Source organism: Halichoerus grypus, chromosome 5, assembly GCF_964656455.1.
Source record: "Halichoerus grypus chromosome 5, mHalGry1.hap1.1, whole genome shotgun sequence".
Classification (NCBI taxonomy): Eukaryota; Metazoa; Chordata; class Mammalia; order Carnivora; family Phocidae; genus Halichoerus; species Halichoerus grypus.
The window spans coordinates 81,277,445-81,302,270 of NC_135716.1; the positions used below are offsets into that span (position 1 = coordinate 81,277,445).

At 39.4% G+C, this 24,826-nt stretch overlaps 1 protein-coding gene across 7 annotated transcripts in view; it reads left to right on the plus strand.

Moving 5' to 3' along the window:
- Positions 1–24,826, plus strand: part of PRKDC (protein kinase, DNA-activated, catalytic subunit) — a 247,069-nt gene that overhangs the window by 131,559 nt on the left and 90,684 nt on the right. For all 7 annotated transcript variants that reach the window (XM_036094045.2, XM_078072404.1, XM_078072405.1 and 4 more), the window contains 6 exons: positions 15,695–15,838; positions 19,781–19,932; positions 20,552–20,683; positions 21,878–21,989; positions 24,462–24,586; positions 24,672–24,821. In XM_036094045.2, the coding sequence (XP_035949938.2) occupies positions 15,695–15,838; positions 19,781–19,932; positions 20,552–20,683; positions 21,878–21,989; positions 24,462–24,586; positions 24,672–24,821 (815 nt within the window). The remainder of the gene's footprint in view (positions 1–15,694; positions 15,839–19,780; positions 19,933–20,551; positions 20,684–21,877; positions 21,990–24,461; positions 24,587–24,671; positions 24,822–24,826) is intronic.

Sequence of the window (24,826 nt, forward strand, 5' to 3'; positions counted from 1 at the left end):
CTGGGAAAATTACAGCAAATAAAGTCTAGATCCAGCAGGAGAAGAGAAATAATAAAGATTAGAGTAGAAATCCATGATAAAAAAAAAGAACAGATCAACGAAAGTAGGAGCTGGTTCTTTGAAAGAATTAATAAGATCGATAAACCCCTAGCCACACTTATCAAAAAGAGAAGAGAAAGGACCGAATCAATAAAATCATGAATGAAAGGGGAGAGATCACGACCAACACCAATGATAGGCAAACAATTATAAGAGAATATTATGAGCAGTTATATGCCAACAAATTAGGCACCCTGGAAGAAATGGATACTTGCCTACAAGCATATAAACTACCGCAACTGAAACAGGAAGAAATAGAAAACCTGAACAGACCATAATCAGCAAAGAAATTGAATCAGTAATCCAGAATCTCCCAACAACAAGAGTCCAGGGTCAGATGGTCCCCCAGGGGAATTCTACCAAACATTTAAAGAATTAATACCTGTTCTTCTGAAACTGTTCCAAAAAAAAAAAACAAATGGAAGGAAAACTTCCAAACTCATTTTATACAGCAAGCATTACCTTGATCCCCAAAAAGGCAAAGACCCCACTAAAAAGAATTACAGACAAATATCCCTGAGGTACATGGATGCAAAAATTCTCACCAAAATACTAGCTAATAGGATCCTTCAGTACATCAAAAGGATTATTCACCATGACTAAGTGGGATTTATTCCTAGGCTACAGGGGTGGTTCAGCATCTGCAAATCTATCGAGGTCATACACCACATTACTAAAAGAAAGGACAAGAGCCATGTGATATCCTCAGTTTATCTCTCTGACATGAATGGATAGAGGGAACGTTCCTCAATACCCTAAAAATCATATAGGAAAGACCATGCCTATAAAAAGTCATATAGGAAAGACCCACATAAATATCATTGTCAATGGGGAGAAACTAAGAGCATTTCCTCTAAGGTCAGGAATACAACAGGGATGTCGTCTCTCACCACTGTTATTTAACACCGTATTGGAAGTCCCAGCCTCAGCAGTCAGACAACAAAAAGAAATGAAGGGCATCAAATTGGCAAAAAAGAAGTCAAACCTTCACTCTTTGCAGACGACATGATACTCTATATAGAAAACCCAAAGGATTCCACCAAAAAATTGCCAGAACTGATACAGGAATTCAGGAAAGTCGCAGGATATAAAATCAATGCCCAGAAGTCAGTTGCATTTCTATTTGCTAACAGAAGAAGAATGAGAAATCAGGGAATCGATCCCACTTACAATTGCACCAAAAGCTGTAAGATATCTAGGAATGAGCCTAAGTAAAGAGGTAAAGAATCTGTACTCTGAAAACTATAGAACACTCATCAAAGAAATTGAGGCAGACACAAAGAAATGGAACAACATTCCATGTTCATGGATAGGAAAACAACTATTTAAAAACTGTCTATGCTACCCAAAGCAGTCTACACATTCAATACAGTCTCTATCAAAATACCATCAGCATTTATCACAGAGCTGGAACAAACAATCCTAAATTTTGTATGGAACCACAGAATATCGAAATATCCAAAGGAATGTTGAAAAAGGAAAGCAAAGCTGGAGGCATCACAATTCCAGACTTCAAGCTGTATTACAAAGCTATAATCATCAAGACAGTATGGTACTGGCACAAAAAACAAGACACATAGATCAGTGGAACAGAACAGAGAACCCAAAATTGGACCCTCAACTCTATGGTCAACTACTCTTCGACAAAGCAGGAAAGAATATCCAAGCAAAAAAGGATAGTCTCATCAACAAATGGTGTTGGGAAAATTGGACCGCCACATGCAGAAGAATGAAACTGGACCATTTTCTTACACCATACACAAAAATAAAGTCAAAATGGATGAAAGATTTAACTGTGAGTCAGTTATCCATCAAAATGCTGGAGGAGAACACAGGCAGCAACCTCTTCGGCCTTGGCCACAACACCTTTTTGCTAGACATGTCTCCAAAGGCCAGGGAAACAAAAGCAAAAATGAACTGTTGGGACTTCAAGATAAAAAGCTTTTGCACAGCAAAGGAAACAGTCAGCAATGAAAGGCAAGCTACCGAATGGGAGAAGATATTAGCAAACAACATATCAGATAAAGGGCTAGTATCCAAAATCTATAAAGAACTTATCAATCTCAACACCCCAAAAACAAAAAATCCAGTCAAGAAATGGGCAGAAGACACGAACAAACATTTCTCCAAAGAACACATACAAATGGCCAACAGATACATGAAAAAAATGCAACATGTTGGTGAGGATGCAAAGGAAGTAGAACCCTCTTACATTGTCAATGGGAATGCAAACTGGTGCAGACAGTTTCCTCAAAAAGTTAAAAATAGAACTATCCTATGACTGAGCAGTTGCACTAGTAGGTATTTATCTAAAGGATACAAACATAGTGATTTGAAGGGGCACATGCAACCCAACATTTATAGCAGAAATGTCCAGAATATGCAAAATATGGAGAGTGCCCACATGTCAATGGACAGATGAATGGATAAAGAAGATGTGTATATATATATATGCAATGGAGTACTACTTAGCCATCAAAGAAAACTAAATCTTGCTATTTGCAACAACATGGATAGAACTACAGGGTATTAAACTAAACGAAATAAGTGAGAGAAGGACAAATACCATATGATTTCACTCATGTGGAACTTAAGAAACAAAACTGATGAACATAGGGCAAGGGCAAGAAAAATAAAATGAAAACAGAGAGGGAGGCAAACCATGGGAGACTTTTAATTGTAGGAAACAACAGAGGGTTGCTGGAGGGGAGGAGAGTGGGGGTATAGGGTAATTGGGTGATGGGCATTAAGGAGGGCACTTGATGTGATGAGCATTGGGTGTTATATGCCACTGATGCATCACTAAATTCTACCCCTGAAACTAATAGTATATGTTACCTAAGTTGAGTTTAAATAAGAAATTTAAAAACAAGTCTTTGCAGTTACATATATCTACTGACAAGAAAACCCATAATAAAGAAACAAAGGATGACATTTTTGTTCTCTGAATAAGTTAGCCAACCATATTTATTTGTTCAACATCATTCTTGTCATTTTTTTAAACCTGAAAATTAAAATTAATTGTTAAAAATGATCTCTGTATGAATTACATGTGTTAGCAAGTTTATTTTTTTTAATCTTTTTTTTTATTTAAATTCAATTAGCCAAGGTATGGTACATCATTAGTTTCTGATACAATGTTCAATGATTCATTAGTTGAATATAACACCCAGTGCTCATCATATCATGTGCCCTCTTTAATTCCCATCACCCAGTTACCACATCCCCCCACCTAATTCCCTTTCCACAACCATCAGTTTGTTTCCCAGAGTGAAGCGTCTTTCATGGTTTGTCTCCCTCTCAGATTTCTTTCCATTCAGTTTTCCCTCTCTTCCCCTATTGTCCTCTGCACTATTCCTTCTGTTCCACATATGAGTGAAACCATATGATAATTGTCTTTCTCTGATTGACTTATTTCACTTAGCATAATACCCTCCAGTTCCATCCATGTTGATATAAATGGTAGATAGTCATCCTTTCTGATGGCTGAGTAATAATCCATTGTATATATGAATCACATTGTATATTTGAATCACTTCTCTATCCATTCATCCGTTGAAGGACATCTTGGTTCCTTCCACAGTTTGGCAATTGTGGACATTGCTGCTATGAACATTGGGGTGCAGGTGCCCCTTCTTTTCACTACATCTGTATCTTTGGGGTAAATACCCAGTAGTGCAAATGCTGGGGCATAAGGTAGCTCTATTTTTAACATCCTGAGGAACCTTATACTGTTTTCCAGAGTGGCTGTACCAGCTTGCATTCCCACGAACGATTTAAGAGGGTTCTCCTTTCTCCACATCCTCACCAACATTTGTTGCTCCCTGTCTTGTTAGTCTTAGCTATTCTGACTGGTGTAACGTGGTATCTCATTGTGGTTTTGATTTGTATTTCCCTGATGCTGAGTGATGTGGAGCATTTTTTTCATGTGTCTGTTGGCTGTTTTTATGTCTTTGGAGAAGTGTTCATGTCTTCTGCCCATTTCTTGACTGGATTTTTTGTTCTTTGGGTGCTGAATTTGATAACTTCTTTGTAGATCTTGGATACCAGCCCTTTAACTGTATTGTCATTTGCAGATATTTTCTCCCATTCTGTAAGTTGCCTTTTAGTTTTGTTGGTTATTTCCTTTCCTATGCAAAAGAGTTTTATCTTGAAGTCCGAATAGTTCATTTTTGCCTTTGTTTTCCTTGCCTTTAGAGATGTTTCTTGCAAAAAGTTGCTTTGTTCAAGGTCGAAGACGTTGCTGCCTGTGTTCTCCTCTAGGATTTTGATGGATTCCTGCCTACACATTTAGATCTTTCATCCATTTTGAGTTTATCTTTGTGTATGGTATAAGAAAATGGTCCAGTTTCATTCTTCTGCATGTGGCTGTCCAATTTTCCCAGCACCATTTATTGAAGAGACTGTCCTTTTTCCATTGGATATTCTTTCCTGCTTTGTTGAAGAGTAGTTGAGAGTCCATTTCTGGGCTCTCTCTTCTGTTCCATTGAAATATGTGTCTGTTTTTATGCCAGTACCATGCTGTCTTGATGATCACAGCTTTGTAATATAGCTCGAAGTCGGGAATTTTGATGCCTCTAGCTTTGGTATTCTTTTTCAACATTCCCCTGGCAATTTGGGGTCTTTCTGGTTCCATACAAATTTTATGATTTTTTTGTTCCAGCTCTGTGAAAAATGCCAATCGTATTTTGATAGGCGTTCCATTGAATATGTAGATAGCTCTCGGCAGCATGCATTTTCACAATGTTTATTCTTCCAATCCATGAGCATGGAATGTTTTTCCATCTCTTTGTGTCTTCTGCTATTTCTTTCGTAAGTGTTCTGTAGTTTCTAGAGTATAGATCTTTTACTTCGTTAGTTAGGTTTATTCCTAGGAGTATCTAATGGTTTTTGGTGCATTTGTGATTGGGATCGATTCCTTAATTTTTCTTTCTTCAGTCATATTGTTAGTGTATAGAAATGCAACTGATTTCTGTGCATTGATTTTGTATCCTGCCACATTGCTGAATTGCTGTATGAGTTCTAGCAATTTTGGGGTAGAGTCTTTTGGATTTTCCACATAACATATCATGTCATCTGCAAAGAGAGTTTGTCTTCTTTGCCAATTTGAATGCCTTTTATTTCTTTTTGTTGTCTGATTGTTGAGGCTAGGACTTCTAGTACTATGTTGAACAATAGTAGTGAGAGTGGGCATCCCTGTCGTGTTCCTGACCTTAAGGGAAAAGCTCTGAGTCTTTCCCTGTTTAGAATGATATTCACTGTGGGCTTTTCATAGATGGCTTTTATGATACTGAGGTATGTTCCCTCTATCCTTCTACTTTGAAGAGTTTTAATCAGGAAAGGATGCTCTATTTTGTCAAATGCTTTCTCTGCATCAATTGAGAGGATCATATGGTCCTTGTCTTTTCTTTTATTAATGTGCTCTATCATGTTGATTGATTTGCGAATGTTGAACCACCCTTGTATCCCAGGAATAAATCCCACCTGGTTCTGGTGAATGATCCTTTTAATGTACTGTTGGATCCTGTTGGCTAGGATCTTGGTGAGTATTTTAACATTCATGTTCATCAGGGATATTGGTCTGTAATTCTCCTTTTTGATGGGGTCTTTGTCTGGTTTTGGGATCAGGGTAATGCTGGCCTCATAGAATGAGTTTGGAAGTTTTCCTTCCATTTCTATTTTTTGAAATAGCTTCAGAAGAATAGTATTAGGTCTTCTTTAAATGTTTGGTAGAATTCCCGTGGGAAGCCATCTGGCCCTGGACTCTTGTTTTTTGGGAGGTTTTTGATTACTACTTCAATTTCCTTACTAGTTATTGGTCTGTTCAGATTGTCTATTTCTTCCTGTTTCGGTCTTGGTAGTTTATAAGTTTCCCGGAATGCATCCATTTCTTCCAGATTGCTTAATTTGTTTCCATATAGTCTGGTAATAATTTCTAACAATTGTCTGTATTTCCTTGGTATAGTCGATCTCTCCCCTTTCATTCATGATTTTACTAATTTGGGTCCTTTCTCTTTCTTTTGGGTAAGTCTGGCCAGAGGTTTATCAATCTTACTAATTCATTCAGAGAACCAGCTTCTAGTTTTGTTGATCTGTCCTACTGTTGTTCTGGTTTCTGTTTCATTGATTTCTGCTCTATATTTATTATTTCTCTTCCCCTGCTTAGTTTAGGCTTTATTTGCCGTTCTTTCTCCAGGACTTTTAGGTATAGGGTTAGCTTGTGTATTCGGGATTTTTATGATTTTTTGAGCGAGGCTTGGATGGCTATGTACTTCCATCTTAGGACCATTGCTGTATCCCACAGGTTTTAAACTGATGTGTTTTCATTCTCATTAGTTTCAATGAATTGTTTACACTCTTTTTTAATTTCCTGGTTGACCCATTCATTCTTTTAGCAGGATGTTCTTTAACCTCCAAGTGTTTGAGTTCCTTCTAAATTTCTTCTTGTGATTGAGTTCCAGTTTCACAGCATTGTGGTCGGAAAATATGCAGGGAATAATCTCAATATTTTGGTATCGGTTGAGACTTGATATGTGACCCGGTATGTGGTCGATTCTGGAGAAAGTTCCATGTGCACTCGAGAAGAATGAGTAATCTGTTGTATTAGGATGGAATGTTCTGTATCTATCTGTGAAGTCCATCTGGTCTAATGCATCATTCAGAGCTCTTGTTTCTTTGTTGATCGTCTGCTTAGATGATCTGTCCATTGCTCTGAGTGGAGTATTGAAGTCCCCTACTATTAATGTATTATCATTGTGTTTCTTTACTTTGGTTATTAATTGTTTTATATAATTGGCTGCTCCTATGTTGGGGACAATAGATATTTACAATTGTTAGATCTTCTTGTTGGCTAGACCTTTTAAGTATGATATAGTGTCCCTCCAAATCTCATACTGCAGTCTTTGGTTTAAAATCTAATTTTTTAATATGAGGATTGCTACCCCAGCTTTCTTTTGAGGTCCATTAGTATGGTAAATAGTTCTCCATCCCTTCACTTTTAATACGGAGGTGTCTTTAGGTTCAAAATGAGTCTCTCGTAGACAGCATATGGATGGGTCCTGCTTTTTTTGTCCAGTCTGATACTCTGTGTCTTTTCATTGGAGAATTCAGCCCATGTACATTTAGAGTAACTATTGAAAGATATGAATTTAGTGCCATTGTATTGCCTGTAAAGCCCCTGTTTCTGTAGATTGTCTCTGTTACTTTCTGGTCTGTGTTATTCTTCGGGTCTCTCTTTGCGTACAGAATCCCCCTTAATATTTCTTGCAGGGCTGGCTTGGTGGTCACATACTCTTTCAGTTTCTGTCTGTCCTGGATATTCTCTATCTCTCTTTCAGTTCTGAATGACAGCCTTGCTGGATAAAGTATTGGCTGCATGTTCTTCTCATTGAGTACCCTGAATATATCTTGTCAGCCCTTTCTGGCTGTCTGGGTTTCTGTGGATAGGTTATTCTAATGTTCCTCCCTCCATATGTAAGGAATCTCTTCCCCCTGCTGCTTTCAGGATAGCTTCTTTTTCTCTATGATTTGCAAGCTTCACTATTATATTTCAGGGTGTTGATCTATTTTTATTGATTTTGGGAGGGGTCTTCTCTGCCTCTTGGACATGAATGCTTGTTCCTTCCCCAGTTTAGGGAAGTTCTCAGGCTTGATTTGCTCAAATATACCTTCAAGCCCCCTCTGTCTCTCCACCCCCTCTTGGATCCCGATGATCTGATATTGGTTCTTTTCAATGTATCATTAAACTCTCTGAGTCTTTCTTCATGTGCAGTGAGTTGTTTTTCCCTCTTTTCTTTAATTTCCTTTAATTCCATCAGCCTGTCCTCTAGATCACTTATTCTCTCTTCCGCCTCATTGACCCTGACTGTTAGAGTATCCAGTTTAGACTGCATCTCATTCATAGCATTTTTAAGTTCAGCCTGATTAGATCTTATTTCCACTCTTACAGATTCTGTATTGTCACTTATGCTTTTTTCAAGTCTAGCTATTAACTTTATGATTGCTTTCCTGAATTCTGTCTCTGACATCTTACTTATATCCATATTGATTAGCTGTGTGGCAGAGAATACTGCTTCTTGTTCTTTTTTTGGTGAGTTCTTCCTTCTAGTCATTCTGCCCATAGAACGATGAGTGGGCAAATGAACAGAGTCCAAAGTATCAACCACAACCCAAGCAAAATGCACCCTGGAGCTCAATATACAATTTTCCCCTGGTATTGGAATTTTACAGTTTTATAGGATCTATAGGCTTGTTGTCCACCTGTTCTTCCAGTCTGTCTTCTGGGGGAGGAGCCTGCCACACTGTTTCTCAGTTATTCCTTCCTGGGTGGAATTGTCCCACTCCCTGTCAGGGGGATGGACTCATTGCAAACTAGTCTTCTGTGTGGCTTTTTTTCCCTGGAGGCTTTCCACACCTCTTTAGAGGATCAGAACAAAAATGGGCTATGCCCATTCCTCTCTGGCTCAGAGCAGAAAGATTACAGTCTGCCTTCTTTAACAAACCCTCTGGGACAAAGTCTCCACTTCTGTATACGCCCAAAACTGCAGCCTCCCATGGTGCACGCCCTCTGCAACTCTTTCAGAGGTAGTCCCAGGGGCCCTGGAGCACCACTGCCCTTTGTGACTTAAAACCACAACCATCCGGGGGCTTGCGCTTGCACTCAAAGCTCCTGGATCATGTCTGGGTGCTGCCCTAATATCCTTTCTGGGGCGCTACCACCCTGTGAGGTTTTGTCCAGTCACAGGCACAGGTTCCATTCCTTTTCAGGCTGCTCAGGGAAAGAGCGATTATTGACTTGCCGGGCTCGCGGTTTACAGCATCCTGAGCCGAGAGTCCCCTCCTGGGCTTGCTGACCATAACCTGCTTCCTGGCTCCACTGCTTAGGCACTCTACTGGTTCAGACACCCACTTTCGCTTTGTGACTCCTCAGATCCCAAGACCACAATGCCCCACCTAGAATTCTGCCTTTTCATTTCCAGAGCCCCTTTCAGAGAGGATGTCATTCATTCCTTAGAGCAGATTTCTCAGGGTTCCGATTTTGTGGTCTGGTGTTATATCACTTTCCAGGAGCCAGCTTATGGAGGCTCCCTCCCCCTTCTTGTTTATCTTCCAATATCTCCCTGCAGATTCATGACTCCGCATGTCCTACCTTGCAAAAAGCGGTCGCTTTTCTGCTTGTAGAGATCCAGATATATATTCTTACATCTCAGGCGGATTTCGTGGGTGTTCGAAATGGTTTGATAATCTAGCTAAATTCAGGGGACCAGTTGAAACGGGGTCCCCTACTCCTCTGCCATCTTGCTTCTGTCATATGTTAGCAAGTTTCTTATGGCTTCCATCGTAATTGGTTTTAGTAGCAAAAAAAATGTTGAAAATATTCCTGATAATGGTATATGAAAAATAGGTAACTCTTTTAGGTAGGTGCTAAGTTTATCAGTTGGTTTATGTATAGCACCACATCAGGGGAGAGCCTCTTCCACCAGTGGGCTTAGGGTAGATTTTTCAGAGAGCCCTTGAATGATGTGTAATGTGCAGTGGGAATTTATATTCTGTGTAGAAGGAACACTGTGGGGCAGGGATGGCCTCTGAGAGAGCCAGTCATGTCTGCACTGAATGCACAGACCATGGTACACGGTCTAGAGAAGAGTCAGTGGCATGGCTACATATCCTCGGGCAGGTGAGCTAGGCCAGGTTATCAGGATCCATATAGAGGGTGCGGCTCATTTGATGAGCAGTAGGGAGCCACTGATGGGTGCTAGGTGGAATGACGTGATCCAGTTTGCTCTATAGAAAGTCCTTCTAGGAAGCACTGCAAATGTGGGACTGCAACAGGGCCTGTGTTCCTCAGGGTCACACTTGATTTCTAGCTCCTAGGGCTGCTGTAACAAGGGTTACCACAAACTGGGCAGCTTAAACAACAGAAACTTACTGTCTCATGGTTCTGCAAGCCAGAAGTTTGATATCAAGATATTGGTAAGGATGGTTCCTTTTGAGAGCTCTGAGGGAGAATATGTTCCAGGCCTCTCTCCCAGGTTATGGTGGCCACAGGCATTTTTTGGCAAATGGATGGTATTTTTCAAGTCTTCACATTGGCTTTCCTCTCCGCATCTGTTTCAGTATGTACAAATTTTCTCTTTTAATAAGGATGTTGTCATTAGATTAGAGCCCACTGTAATGACCTCTCTTAACTTGATAGTCTTCAAAGACCCTATTTCTAAATCAGGTCATGTTTATAGATGCTGGGAGTTAGTACTTGAGCATCCTTTTGGAGGACACAGTTCAACCCATAATGCTTGGGGTCACACGTGATTTCTGGCTCCTGAGTGCTGACTTGATGGCTACCAAAAAGGGAACTGTTGTCTTTATTTTGGGATGATTTCTTTGTAGGCTGGGAGTGGGTAAGCAGGTTGACAAAGAAGCATGCTGAACTTGTTGACAAATGTGGATCTGAGGTGCCTCTGAGATGTCACTGGGAGATTCCCTGGGACTTGTGCATTTCCAGAGCTCAGGAATGACCAGGGGAATGGGTTCCAAAAGGAGATGTTCCAGACAGCCATTTTTTAATTTTTTTTTTTAAATTTTTAAATTCAATTTAGTTAACATATACTGTATTACAAGTTTTAGGGCTAGAATTTAGCGATTCATCAGTTGGATGTAACACCCAGCGCTCATTCCATCACATGCCCTTCTTAATGCCTGTCACCCAATTACCCCATCCCCCCACCCACCTCCCCTCCAGCAGCCCTCTGTTTGTTTCCTACAGTTAAGAGGCTCTTACGGTTTGCCTCCCTCTCTGTTTCCATCTTATTTTATTTTCCTTTCCCTTACTCTATGTTCATCTGTTTTGTTTCTTAAATTCCACATTTAAGTGAGATCATATGGTATTTGTCTTTCTCTGAATGACATGTTTGCTTAGCATAATATCCTCTAGTTCCATCCATGTCATTGCAAATGGCAAGATTTCATTCTTTTTTTTAAAGATTTTATTTATTTATTTGACACAGAAAGAGAGAGAGCACAAGCAGGGGGAGTGGCAGGCAGAGGCAGAGGGAGAAGCAGGCTCCCCACAGAGCAGGGGGAGCCCGATGTGGGACTTGATCCCAGGACCCCGGGATCATGACCTGAGCCGAAGGCAGTTGCCTAACCAACTGAGCCACCCAGTACCCTGCAAGATTTCATTCTTTTGGATGGCTGAGTAATATTCCATTGTGTGTATATATACGCCACATTTTCTTTATCCATTCATCTAGAGAGTCCATTGTCTTATGGAAAGAAAGATTAGAACTTGTGTTTACATTTATTATTAAAATTTCAACTTTATTTTCCTCATTATTTTAAGTTTTTATTTAAATTCCAGTTCGTTAAAATAAAGTGTATTATTAGTTTAGGTGTACAATTTAGTGATTCAGCACTTATATACAACACCCAGTGCTAATCACAAGCGCACTCCTTAATCCCCATCACCTGTTTAACCCATCCCTCTGCCCCCCACCCCTCTGGTAACCATCAGTTTGTTCTCCATAGTTAAGAGTGTGTTTCTTGGTATTCTTCCCTTTTTTCCCTACTATGTTCATTTGTTTTGTTTCTTAAATCCACATATGAGTGAAATCATATGGTGTTTGTCTTTCTCTGACTGACTCATTTCCCTTAGCATAATACCCTCAAGCTCTATCCACACCGTTGCAAATGGCAAGTTTTCATTCTATTTTATGTCTAAGTAATACTGCCATATATATATATATACACACACATATACAGATACATATATGTATGTGTATACACACACCCCCCCCCACAACTTCATCAGTCGATGGACACGTGGGAGGTTTCCATAATTTGGCTGTTGTTGATCATGCTGCTATAAACATCGGGGTGCATGTATCCCTTCAAATCTGTACTTTTGTATTCTTTGAGTAAATACCTAGTAGTACAATTGCTGGATTGTAGGGTAGTTCTATTTTCAACTCTTTGAGGAACCTCCATACTGTTCTCCAGAGTGGCTGCACCAGTTTGATTCCCACCAACACTAAGAGGTTCTTCTTTCTTTGCATCCTCACCAACATCTGTTGTTTCCTGAGTTAATTTTATCCATTCTGACAGGTGTGAGGTGGTATGTCGTCATGGTTTTGATTTGTATTTCCCTGATGATGAGTGCTGTTGAGCATCTTTTCATGTGTCTGTTAGCCATCTATTCATGTTTTCTGTGCATTTTTTAACTGGATTATTTTTTGGGTGTTTTTATAAGTTATTTTTATATTTTGGATACTAGCCCCTTACTAGATGTGCCATTTGCAAATATCTTCTCCCATTCCATAGGTTACCTTTTAGTTTATTGATTTTTTACTGCTGTGCGGAAGCTTCTTATCTTGACAAAGTCCCAGTAGTTCATCTTTGCTTTTACTTCCCTGCCTTAGGAGACATATCTAGTAAGAAGTTGCTACGGCCAATGTCATGGATTAGTTACTGCCTCTGTTTTTCTGTAGGAATTTGATGGTTTCCTGTCTCACATTTAGGTCTTTCATGCATTTCAAATGTATTTTTGTGTATGGTGTAAGAAAGTGGCCCAGTTTTATTCTTCTGCATGTTGCTAATTTTCCCAACATCATCTGTTGAACAGACATTCTTTTTCCCAGTGAATATTCTTCCCTGCTTTGTTTAGTTGACTATAGGGTTGAGGGTCCATTTCTGGGTTCTGTGTTCTGTTCCAGTGATCTACATGTCTGTTTTTATGCCAGTACCATACTGTCTTGATGACTGCAGCTTTGTCATATAGATTGAACTCTGGAATTATGATGCCTCCAGCTTTGCTTTTCTTTTTCAACATTCTTTTGGCTATTCGGGATCTTTTCTGGTTCCATACAAATTTTAGGATTGTTTGTTGTAGTTCTGTGAAAAATGCTGGTGGTGTTTTGATAGGGATTGCATTGAATGTATAGATTGATTTGGGTTAAATTGACACTTTAACATATGTGTTCTTCCTATCCGTGAGCATGGAATGTTTTTCCATTTCTTTGTATCATTTTCAATTTCTTTCATAAGTGTTTTATAGTTTTCAGAATACAGATCCATTACCTCTTTCATTAGGTTTATTTCTAGTTATATGGTTTTTGGTACAATTATAAATGGATCAATTCCTTGATTTCTTTCTCTGCTGCTTCATTATTGGTGTATAGAAATGCAACAGATTTCTGTATGTTGATTTTGTATTCTATGACTTTGCTGAATTTGTGTATCAGTTTTAGCAGTTTTTTGGTGGAGTCTTTCAGGTTTTCTATATACAGTATCATGTCATCTGCAGATAATGAAAGTTTGACTTCTTCCTTGCCAGTGTGGATGCCTTTTATTTCTTTTTGTTGTCTGATTGCTGTGGCTAGGACTTCCAGTATGGTGTTAAATAACAGTGGTGAGAGTGGACATCCCTGTCTTGTTACTGACCATAGATGAAAAGGTCTCAATTTTTCCCCACTGAGGATGATATTAGCTGTGGGTTTTTCGTAGATGTCCTTTATGATGTTGAGGTATGTTTCTTCTAATCTTACTTTGTTAAGGGTTTTTATCATGAAGGGATGTTGTACTTTGTCAGATGCTTTTTCTGCATCTATTGAAAGGATTTTCTTTTATTATTGTGTATCACATTGATTGCCTTGCAAATATTGAACCACCTTGCGGCCCAGAAATAAATCCCACTTGATTGTGGTGAATGATTCTTTTAATGTGCTGTTGAATTCATTTTTCTAGTATTTTACTGAGAATTTTTACATCCATGTTCATCAGGTATTTGGCCTGTAGTGCTCTTTTTTTTTTTTTAAGATTTTATTTATTTGGGAGAGAGAATGAGAGAGAGCACATGAGAAGGGGGAGGGTCAGAGGTAGAAGCAGACTCCCCGCTGAGCAGGGAGCCTGATGCAGGACTTGATCCTGGGACTCCAGGATCATGACCTGAGCCGAAGACAGTCACTTAACTAACTGAGCCACCCAGGCGCCCAGTAGTGCTCTTTTTTAATGGAGTCTTTGGTTTTGGTTAAAATTTCAACTTTAATTTATTGGTTATACAGATCTTCCTTGACTTAGAATGAGGTTACATCCCAGTAAACCCATCATAAGTTGAAACTATCATAAGCTGAAAATGCATGTAGTACACTTAATTTGCCAAACATCATAGTTTAACTTCACCTACCTTAAACGTGCTTAGAGCCCTTATGTCAGCCTCTAGTTGGGCAAAATCATACACAAAGCCTATTTTATAATAAAGTGCTGAATATCTCATGTAATTTAATGAATGCTGTACTGAAAGTGAAAACCAGAACAGATATATGAGTGCAGTATGGTTTTAAGTGTATCATTTGTTAACCCTTGTGATAGCATAGCTGACTGGGAGCTGCAGGTGCTGCTTGCCTCTGCAGCATCTCGGGAGTATCATCCTGCACATCGCAAGCTCAGGAAAAGATACAAATTCAAAATACAGTTTCTACTGAAAGCATATTGCTTTTACAGCATCATAAAGTCCAAAAATCTTAAGGTGAACCATTGTAAGTCAGGGACTGTCTGTAATTTAATAATAAAGTTTGTATTTGTAAATTATAAATCAACCAGTAGACATATATGGAGAGTGTTCCGACTTTTTTTAACTTATGGGGTGCATAAACAAAAAAGATTTGAGAGCACATAGATTTAAGCTGTAAGAGAATCCCTGAGGAAGCATATTTAATAAAAAACAAAGCAGCAAAGGTTAAGAAGATAGGTAGCTTGAATTATACTTTAGTCTGTTCTTTTACATCAAAATAGCTTTCTCTTGAAATTTCTAAAATAAACTAGATGGAATTTAGTGTATGGATGCATTTTATTTAGATTTCATAGATCTTGGGCAAATGAAGTCTATAACATAGTGACTTCTATAAGAATAAATGAAAAAAAATTAGCCACATGCACCTACCTAATTTTTGTGTTCTCATTTTTCATATACCCTATGCATTTGCATAAAATAACAGAATTCTCTAGAGCCACATATTATTCATATGGGACAAGATTGATATAGAATACTTTCATTTTGATTTTTAAGAGCATAGTTATATCACGTTTTCAATAAAGAAAAGACCAGTAATCCATTTCCTTCAAATTGTGGTTTCAGGGACCCATGAGGAGAGAATTCAACAAAGAATCTGATCTGATTAAGCAGAGTAATTGCTGGAATTTACACCTGTTTCAGATTTAGGTCAAGTCATAATATTAAATTTAGCTGATGAAAGACTTTTTTTTTAAGATTTTTATTTATTTATTTATTTATTTTAGAGACAGAGACAGAGACAGAGAGCATAAGCAGGGGGACGGGCAGAGGGAGAGGCAGAGAGAGAATCCCAAGCAGACTCCATTCTTTTTTTTTTTTTTTTTTTTTTTTTCCAAGCAGACTCCATTCTGAGCATAGAGCCCGACATGGGGCTCAGTCCCAGGACCCCGAGATCATGACCTGAGCTGAAACCAAGAGTCGGACGCTTAACTGACTGAGCCACCCAGGTGCCCCTGGAGGACAGATTCTTGAATTAATATTTTGCTTATTCAAAACAATTTTTTTATATTTGACTTTTAAATTCTCTTGTAGGTCTTTCGCCCTTATGCGAAGTACTGGCTAAGTCCCTTGCTGCAGCTGGTAGTTTCTGAAAATAACGGAGGAGAAGGAATTCACTATATGGTGGTTGAGATAGTGGTTACTGTTCTTTCATGGACAGGATTAGCTACTCCTGTGGTAAGAATGGATACATCTTTTATGCAGTACTATATATCAGTCTCTTGCTGATATAAATGGAATTTATGACAAGCTTCTCCTAATGACAGGAGTCATCATTTTTAGCATTAATTGTCATATTGCTGTGGTGCTGCTATACTAAATGGCCTCATACTGCTTTAGTTCTCTTTTCTTTTGTGTCTGCTTTTGATAATTCCTCTGACTTTGCTTTTATTTTTAAGCTATCAGGTGTTTTTTGTTTGTTGCTTTTCTCGGAGCTTGGAAACTAGATAACTGATTTATTAAAAATACGTGTGAAATAAATGTCAATGGGCCCTGAATATGAGGTCCTGAAAAATTCTGCTAAAACTAATGTCCGTGGATTTTTTGGCATTTGTTTTGCCAGCTTACCTACTTCCCTAATATTGTCTCTAGCCCATTAATGGTTGAGATTGCCAAAGAAGAGTGAGTACCAGATGAATGATACTGTGTCATACTGAGGCAGTCTTGTGGCTTCCCCCAGTACAGATTCGTGTGTGCTGGAGCTTTGCCCATCACTTAAAAACTTTAGCACAAAAGGTTTCATGTAATAGTATCCTGGGAACATTCCTTAATAAACATAATATATGGACATAGAGTTTTTACATGTGTCTATATCTGGATGCGCCTGTCTTATTTCACAGTAAACCGAATTTAGATTTCTTAGCTTTAATGTGATAAAATAATTTGTACTCTGCTAATAACATGAAAAAATTGTGAGTGTATAGTTTAACTTAGGTACCATTGGGAAAGATTGAGTTCAATGTCAGGTGCTTGGCTGAGCTTGAGAAACTGAACTGCTAAGTGTCAGAATAGCTGCATAAAGCAACAGTGAGTCAAAGTGAGAATCAAGTGAAGCCTTTAGTCATTTATTGCGGTAGTACAAGCAAGAGGCTAAAGCCAGAGGAAGCGTTGACTCCCCTTGTCTGTTTCCCCCATGGAACATTACAACATGGTCTGGTCTGATCGAGGTTCAGATGGATTAGCACAGATCTGGGTGTTATCTTACTGTTGAGGGAGCCCTGAATTAAAGGCTCAGCAGTTTTATGGGACCCTGGAGTTGAGAGGAGGGTGAGGGGGAAGGGACGGGAGTGGAAAAGCCCTGGGGACTGAATCAGTGAAGGGAAAAGTGTTCTCAGAGTTGCCCTTCCTCCCTATAAGGAGGTCTCAGCAGAGACCCCTAAAGAAGATAAAGAGACCAAGGAATGAAGATGCCTGGGCTAGGAATGCAAACATGTGACACAGCATGACCATTCTGGGGGTTGCAGGTCATGGATGGCTAGGGGTCTAACTGCAGCTACCCTTGGAGACTGCAGAGCACTGGCTGTGTTCCAGCCTGGTGCATGAGGTTAGCTTACCCATGAGGCCTGCCAAGTAAAGCCTTTTTCACTGCCTGTGGTTGGAACTGAAAAATCACCCATAGGCTTTTCATCAGAATCCGGAAGCTTCAGTAGACTGGCGGATTTCTTTTATAAATGGACTTTTGGATTCAAAAAATGCTTTTCTAAGCATTGCATGTTCATGGATTGGAAGAACAAATATTGTTAAAATGTCTATACTACCCAAAGCAGTCTCCACATTTAATGCAATCCCTATTGCATTAAACAATGCCAACAGTCCTAAAATTCATATGGAACCACAAAAGACCCCAAATAGCCAAAGCACTTCTGAAAAAGAAAAACAAAACTGGAGGCATCACAATCCTGGACTTCAAGCTCTTTTACAAAGCTGTAATCATCAAGAGTATGGTATTAGCACAAAAACAGACACATAGATCAATGGAATAGAATAAAGAACCCAGGGCGCCTGGGTGGCTCAGTTGGTTAAGCGACTGCCTTCGGCTCAGGTCATGATCCTGGAGTCCCTGGATCGAGTCCCACATCGGGCTCCCTGCTCGGCGAGGAGCCTGCTTCTCCAACCCTCCCCCCTCTCATGTACTCTCTCTCTCTCATTCTCGCTCTCTCAAATAAAGAAATAAATCTTTAAAAAAAAAAAAAAAAGAATAAAGAACCCAAAAATGGACCTTCAAATCTATGGTCAACCAATCTTCGACAAAGCAAGAAAGAATATCCAATGGAAAAAAGTCTCTTCAACAAATGGTGTTGGGAAAATTGGACAGCCACATGCAGAAGAATGAAACTGGATCACTTTCTTACACTATACACAGAAATAAATTCAAAATGGATGGAAGACTTTAATGTGAGACCGGAAACCATCAAAATCCTAGAGGAGAACACAGGCAGGAACTTCTTTGTCCTCCTCTGTAGCAGCCTCTTACTAGATACATCACCACAGGCAAGGGTGGGACCTCATCAAGATAAAAAGCTCTACACAGTGAAGGAAACAATCAACAAAACTAAAAGGCAGCCTGTGGAATGGGAGAAGATACTTGCAAACAACTTATCTGATAAAGGACTAATATCCAAAATCTACAAAAAACTTATAAAACTCAACGCCCAAAAAACAAATAACCCAGTTAAGAAATGGGCAGAAGACATGAGTAGACACTTTTCCAAAGAAGACATTCAGATGGCCAACAGACACTTGAAAAGATGCTCAACAACACTCATCATTAGGGATATACAAATCAAAACCACTACAAGATACCACCTCACACCAGTCAGAAGGGCTAAAATTAACAACTCAGGAAACAGATGTTGGCGAGGATGCAGAGAAAGAAGAACCTCTTAGTGTTGGTGGGAATGCAAAGTAGTGCAGCCACTCTGGAGAACAGTATGGAGGTTCCTCAAAGAGCTGAAAATAGAGCTCCTCAAAGAGCTGAAAGTAGAATTCAGTGATTAATCAATCACTTACGAACAACATCCAGTCCTCATCATGAAACTGCCCTGCTTAATACCCATCACCCATGTGGCCCATCCCCTACCCACCTCTCTCTGTCAACCTTCAGTTTCTTCTTCAGTTACCCTACAATCCAGCAGTTGCACTACTAGGTATTTACCCAAAGGATATAAAAATACAGATTTGAAGGGATACATGCACTCCAATGTTCATAGCAGCATTATCAATAGTAGCCAAACTATGGAGAGAGCCCCAATGTCCATCACCTCATGAATGGATTGAGATACATATATACAATGGAATATTACTCAGCCATCAAAAAGAATGAAAACTTGCCATTTGCAACAGCATGGATGGAGCTAGAGTGTATTATGCTAAATGAAATAAGTCAGTCAGAGATAGGCAAATACCATATAACTCATATGTGGGATTTAAGAAACAAAAGATTAACATATGCAAAGGGGGAAAAGAAAAAAGGAGAGAGGGAAACAAGCCATAAGAGACTTTAACTATAGAGAAGAAACTGAAGGTTGACAGAGAGAGGTGGGTAGGGGATGGGCCACATGGGTGATGGGTATTAAGCAGGGCAGTTTCATGATGAGGACTGGATGTTGTTCGTAAGTGATTGATTAATCACTGAATTCTACTCCAGAAACCAATATTGCACTGTATGTTCACTACCTAAAATTTAAATTAAAAAAAATGCTTTTGCTAAGTGAAATAAGTCAGTCAAAGAAAGACAGTTATCATATGATTTCACTCATATGTAGAACGTAAGGTATAGTGCAGAGGACCACAGGGGAAGGGAGGGAAAACTGAATGGGAAGAAATCAGAGAGGGAGACAAACCATGAAGGACTCTGGGAAACAAACTGAGGGTTACAGAAGGTAGGGGGGTGGGGGGATGGGTAACAGAGTGACAGGTATTAAGGAGGGCATGTGTGGTGATGAGCACTGGGTGTTATACACAACTAATGAATCGTTGAACACTACATCAAAAACCAATGATGTATTATATGTTGGCTAATTTGAACATAATACAAAAATATAACAAAAAATATTTTTAAAAAGTGCTTTCCCAGAATGGAATACTGCATATTAATATAGAGTTTCTGTACCTTTTTAGGGTGTCCCTAAAGACGAAGTGTTGGCAAACCGATTGCTTCATTTCCTAATGGAACATGTTTTTCATCAAAAAAGAGCTGTGTTTAGACATAACCTTGAAATTATAAAAACTCTTGTTGAATGCTGGAAGGATTGTTTATCTATCCCTTACAGGTATAAATTTACTAGATTTTGCAATATCATTTATACATTTTTAAAATGTAGCATGTTTAAATGGTGATTACAGTGAAATTTCATTACTTGAAACGATAGAAAAAGGAAGATAATTTGAAATCAAATCATTTGTAAGGGTGTAATATTGCTACTAGTCAAATTACAACCTCTAAAGTTTGATACTAGAAGCACCTGTGGACAGTTTACTGCCTCCAGGTGGCCCCTGTTCCATCTCCCAGCTCACCTCTGGCTTTGCTCACACACTGGGGTTATGGGGTGCCCTCTGCCTTTCACTGTCCCAGCCCAGGGGTAGACTGTAAGACTTTTCTTTGATTCCTTTTAGCACAGCCTGAGGTAAGCTAAAACTTTCCTAAGATTTCAGTATCAACTAAGGGAGAATCGGGGCAAAATTAGATCGTAAGAAATACAGACCTGTCCGTGTTGCACAGCTAGAATAACTTGAATGCATACAAAGAGGGTATTAACAAGAAGGGCGTTAGATGTAGGGAAAGACAAAGTATTTCTTACCCTGAAAATTAGCCATCGAAAATTTTATATCTTCTTGCTGCTTATTTTACTATATGATAACCTATACTTGTTCTTTATGCTTATGTTTCAGGTTAATATTTGAGAAATTTTCCAGTAAAGATCCTAATTCTAAAGACAATTCAGTAGGAATTCAATTATTAGGCATTGTAATGGCCAATAATTTGCCTCCCTATGACCCAGAATGTGGCATAGAGAGCATAAAGTGAGTATCGAGGAGTTTTGGCTTTGCTTCTTTTTTAGGTTAAAGTATAGATGAATTGGATTGACGGACTGGAGTGTGGTCTAATTTTGATAAATGTAAGGACCTAGACCCATGTTAAAAATATTTCTACCAAAATTTAGGTAGTTGGGCTTAGAGGTCATTTGGGAGAAGAAATATGTTAATGGAGTGAATGAGGAAAGTTACGTTTTTCAAAATTAGTGTAATTTTTTTCAAGAGTGATTTAGCAAATAGGAAGTATTAGGTATTTCCTAAAGTCACATTTTCAGCATTTGCTCTGAAAGCGACATGAACTCTGTGGACCATTCATGACCGGATCATGACCTGAAATGGATGCCTGGACATTGTGCTGCCCTGTCGCTGTACTTCTACTGTAGCTGCAGCCCCTGCTCCCTCTATCAGGACCCTTTGCGGGTGGGGGTGGATGCCGCCCAAGTCTGGAGGGGGGGGGTGCTAGTAAGATAATCCTGTACCATCATGGAATGGAAATTCATTGTCCTACTATTTCAGGATTTTTGAAAAGTCAGCGTTCACATCATGGTTACTGGAGATTTCAGCATGTCCCTTCTGAGCTTTTCCCATTACTTTGGAAGTGTCCCACTCTGGTTGGTCCTCCTGTGTTAGCCTCCTGGCACCAGTTGCACCAATCACCTGGTATCATAGACAGACATGTGGCTCCACACAGATTTAATGGGAAATAGTTTACTTTTAGACAAATTACCGTTTTTGAGCTTTGATTCCCCCAATGACAGCCAAACTTGAGGCTAACGTGATGTGGCCTCTGGAGTCTGGGGGCACTGCACTGGTACTCACTCTCCGCATTTTATTGTCCTCCTCTTGTCATAGCAGATGGCTTTCAAGGGTTGTCAGTAAATCATGACATTGGATAGTAGTTTTCTTTTTACTACAGTTTTTATAGCATCCAGCACTGTGTTTTGCTTTGACTACAGCAGGTCCCCTGTGATTGAACTGTGGATTTAATGTGCCTTCCAGGTCATGATGTCAGAGCCTTAAGTACATCTTCATATATGTTTTCACACAAATAATTTCCGTCATGTTTTATGTTTCATATTTTCTCAATTTGTGCTATTAATGTGGTATGAGGAGCAAAGTTGTTATATTTTTATGTCAACAGAATGTAATATTGTGCATGTTTATTTTCTGTATTTGTTACAGATACTTTCAAGCTTTGGTCAGTAATATGTCCTTTGTAAAATATAAAGAGGTATATGCAGCAGCAGCAGAAGTTCTAGGACTTACTCTTCGATATATTACCAAGAAAGAAAATGTGAGTGTGTTATACAATTTTAAATAAATACTTCTTTTTCAGTTTTGATTTATCATAACCCTTGTTACTTATATCCTCTATAAGATAATAAACCAAAGTGGGCATTCTGCATTTATTAATACTCCACTCTTCCCTACTGTATACAGTGCTCAGGGTTTTTTTTAGATTTTATTTATTTATTTGTCAGAGATCGAGAGAACACACACAATCAAGGGGAGTGGCAGGCAGAGGGAGAAGCAGGCTCCCCGCTGAGCAAGGAGCCCGATGTGGGACTCGATCCCAGGACCCTGGAATCATGATGTGGGTCAAAGGCAGACACTTGACCGACTGAGCCAGCCTGGCATCCCCAGTGCTCAGTATTTTTTAAAGAGGACATAAGATTTTTTTAAACACTTGGAAACTTGGTAAACATTTAAAGATTGGTAACTTTTTATTGTGAAAGTCAGGATATGAGTACTTAACCAGCTTTCATTCCTCTGAAGGTAGTGTCAGGATTTCCTTTTGGAGAAAATTACTCTGTTAGATACCTGCTGTGGTTAGTTAGGGCTAAGTTAACTAGTAAAATCCCCCACTTCCATTTTGGGACATAATATAGCTGTCAGACAGGACAGGGCACCTCAGGGAGCTTTCTCAGTCGTGTGTGCCCTGCCCACTTTACAAGATTGTGAGAATAACCTAACTGAATCTTTTAGTGCAATATACATTCAGAGTACTGCAGTCCTCAATAGAATGTAATTATTACAAATGTATGTAAATTTCATGGGCCAGTGTATGGAAATTACATGTTCTAACTTACTTGAAAAAAGCATAGTGGAATGATGCTTACTGCTACATCCCATGATGCTTACTGTCCTCCCATGGTTAGTAAGTGAGGTGCTGCATGTTTTGGAGCCTCCAAAACTACTGTCACTCATTGTGATAAGCCACTCTTGCCACGTCTCATTGCAGTCTGTCCAGGATGACACAGTTGATCATTCCTCCTGATTACCTTTGTTATTCCTTCTAGGACACTCTCTCGGCTCTCTTCCAACTTCCCTGGGAGTTTCCTCTCCCTTCCTTAGTGCCGTATTTCTGGCCACCTCCCTACCTCTGATATTGGTCCTCTTCTCCTTCCCTGCTCCCCTGTCAACCGTCCAGCCTGTGTTTGAAAACTGCCTCTATGTTCATGATTCTCAACTTCATACCTCTAGTCCCCATCCTCTCCTGAAGGAAAAGGTGGAGAGTGGGCTACTTTCACTCTCTGGCTGGATGAGGAGAGGTTTAGGCAAATCAGGAGGTCCTGAGGGCAACCACAGTATCCCAACACAGTGAATTGGACCCCTGCCTATTTTGCTAGTCAGGCATTTATTTGTGTTTAAAAGAAAATTAAGGGAAATAGACCCATTTAGGGAGATCAGTCTTCACTTATAATTTATTTTAGGGATTACCAGCTATTTTTGTAAAATAAAATTTATAAATTCAGAATAACCTTGTTATTATTACATGATTCTAATGTCCCTAGATGTTGGGTTTCAGTTTATATAATATGCTAAGTTTTCAGTACAGATGGAGCAAATTATAGCAGATCCCAGGTTTAATCTCTCTTCACTTAAATTTCAAGTTAGTAAGAATGATAAACACTTTTGTTTTACATAGTTCTCTTCTGAATATAAAATGGTATTGATTTAGTGTAGAAATTAGAAAAACAGAGTGAAATATAAAGAAGTCAGTGAGAGTCACTCATATTCTAACCACGGAATTGCTTTTGGCCCCTGAGATGTAGTCTCCAGTCATCAGTACGTATGTGCATGCACTTGTCTTCTGTTGTTCACCCATATTGTATTCTTTTATAATTTTGGTTATGTATGTTGGGTACTTACTGGCTGGCTCTGGGCTCTAGGGGTGCAGCCAAGGAACAGGGCAGGCCAAGCCCCTCCCTGCCTCAGGAAGATAGCATTTGGTGAGGGGAGATAGACAATACACAAACGAATCTATCATGGTAGATAGTAGTATGTGATGAAGAAAAAACAGGATATAGGGAGATAGACAGTGAGGGGTTGGTTGTTTAGATAAAGTTGCATGAACATTCTGGTTTATGTGAATATTTGACCAGAGATGTGAACACTGGCGTCATAAAATGTGTTTACACAGCATTTAGTCACTGCTTTTTGTTCAGCTTCTCAAATACTCGTTAGCAGTAATCTTTATCAACCTGCCATCTGACAGGGGCTAGACGCCACCAGTGGTAGAAGCACAAAGCAGGCGTGGCTGTGGCCTGGCTCACCCAAACGCACAGCCCCAGGGCCTCTTGTGCCCAGTGTTTATGCCAACCTGGGCATGCTCCTGGCACTATACCCTGTGAACACCTTTACCTTGTAGGTGATAGTATTCAACACCTTCCTTGGGTTCACTTAACTATTCAAGACAAACCTATTTTCAGTAACCAACAGAAGTTTCCACCTTTGTGAATTTGAAAAAAACTTACTTTTTCAGGTATTGGAGGAGTTAGTGTATGAACTGATCATAAAGCAGTTGAAGCAACATCAGAATACGATGGAGGACAAATTTATTGTGTGCTTGAACAAAGCTGTGAAGAACTTTCCTCCTCTTGCTGATAGGTAAGATGTCAGTTGTGGTGGATGTCCTGTTGCGGGAGAGGGTCTGCAACTGCCCTCTTACTCATTGGCCATGTCCACTGTTTAGGTTTATGAACACCGTGTTCTTCCTGCTGCCAAAATTTCATGGCGTGATGAAGACCCTCTGTCTGGAGGTGGTGCTGTGTCGTGCAGAGGAAATAACAGATCTCTACTTACAGTTAAAGAGCAAGGATTTCATTCAAGTCATGAGACACAGGTTAG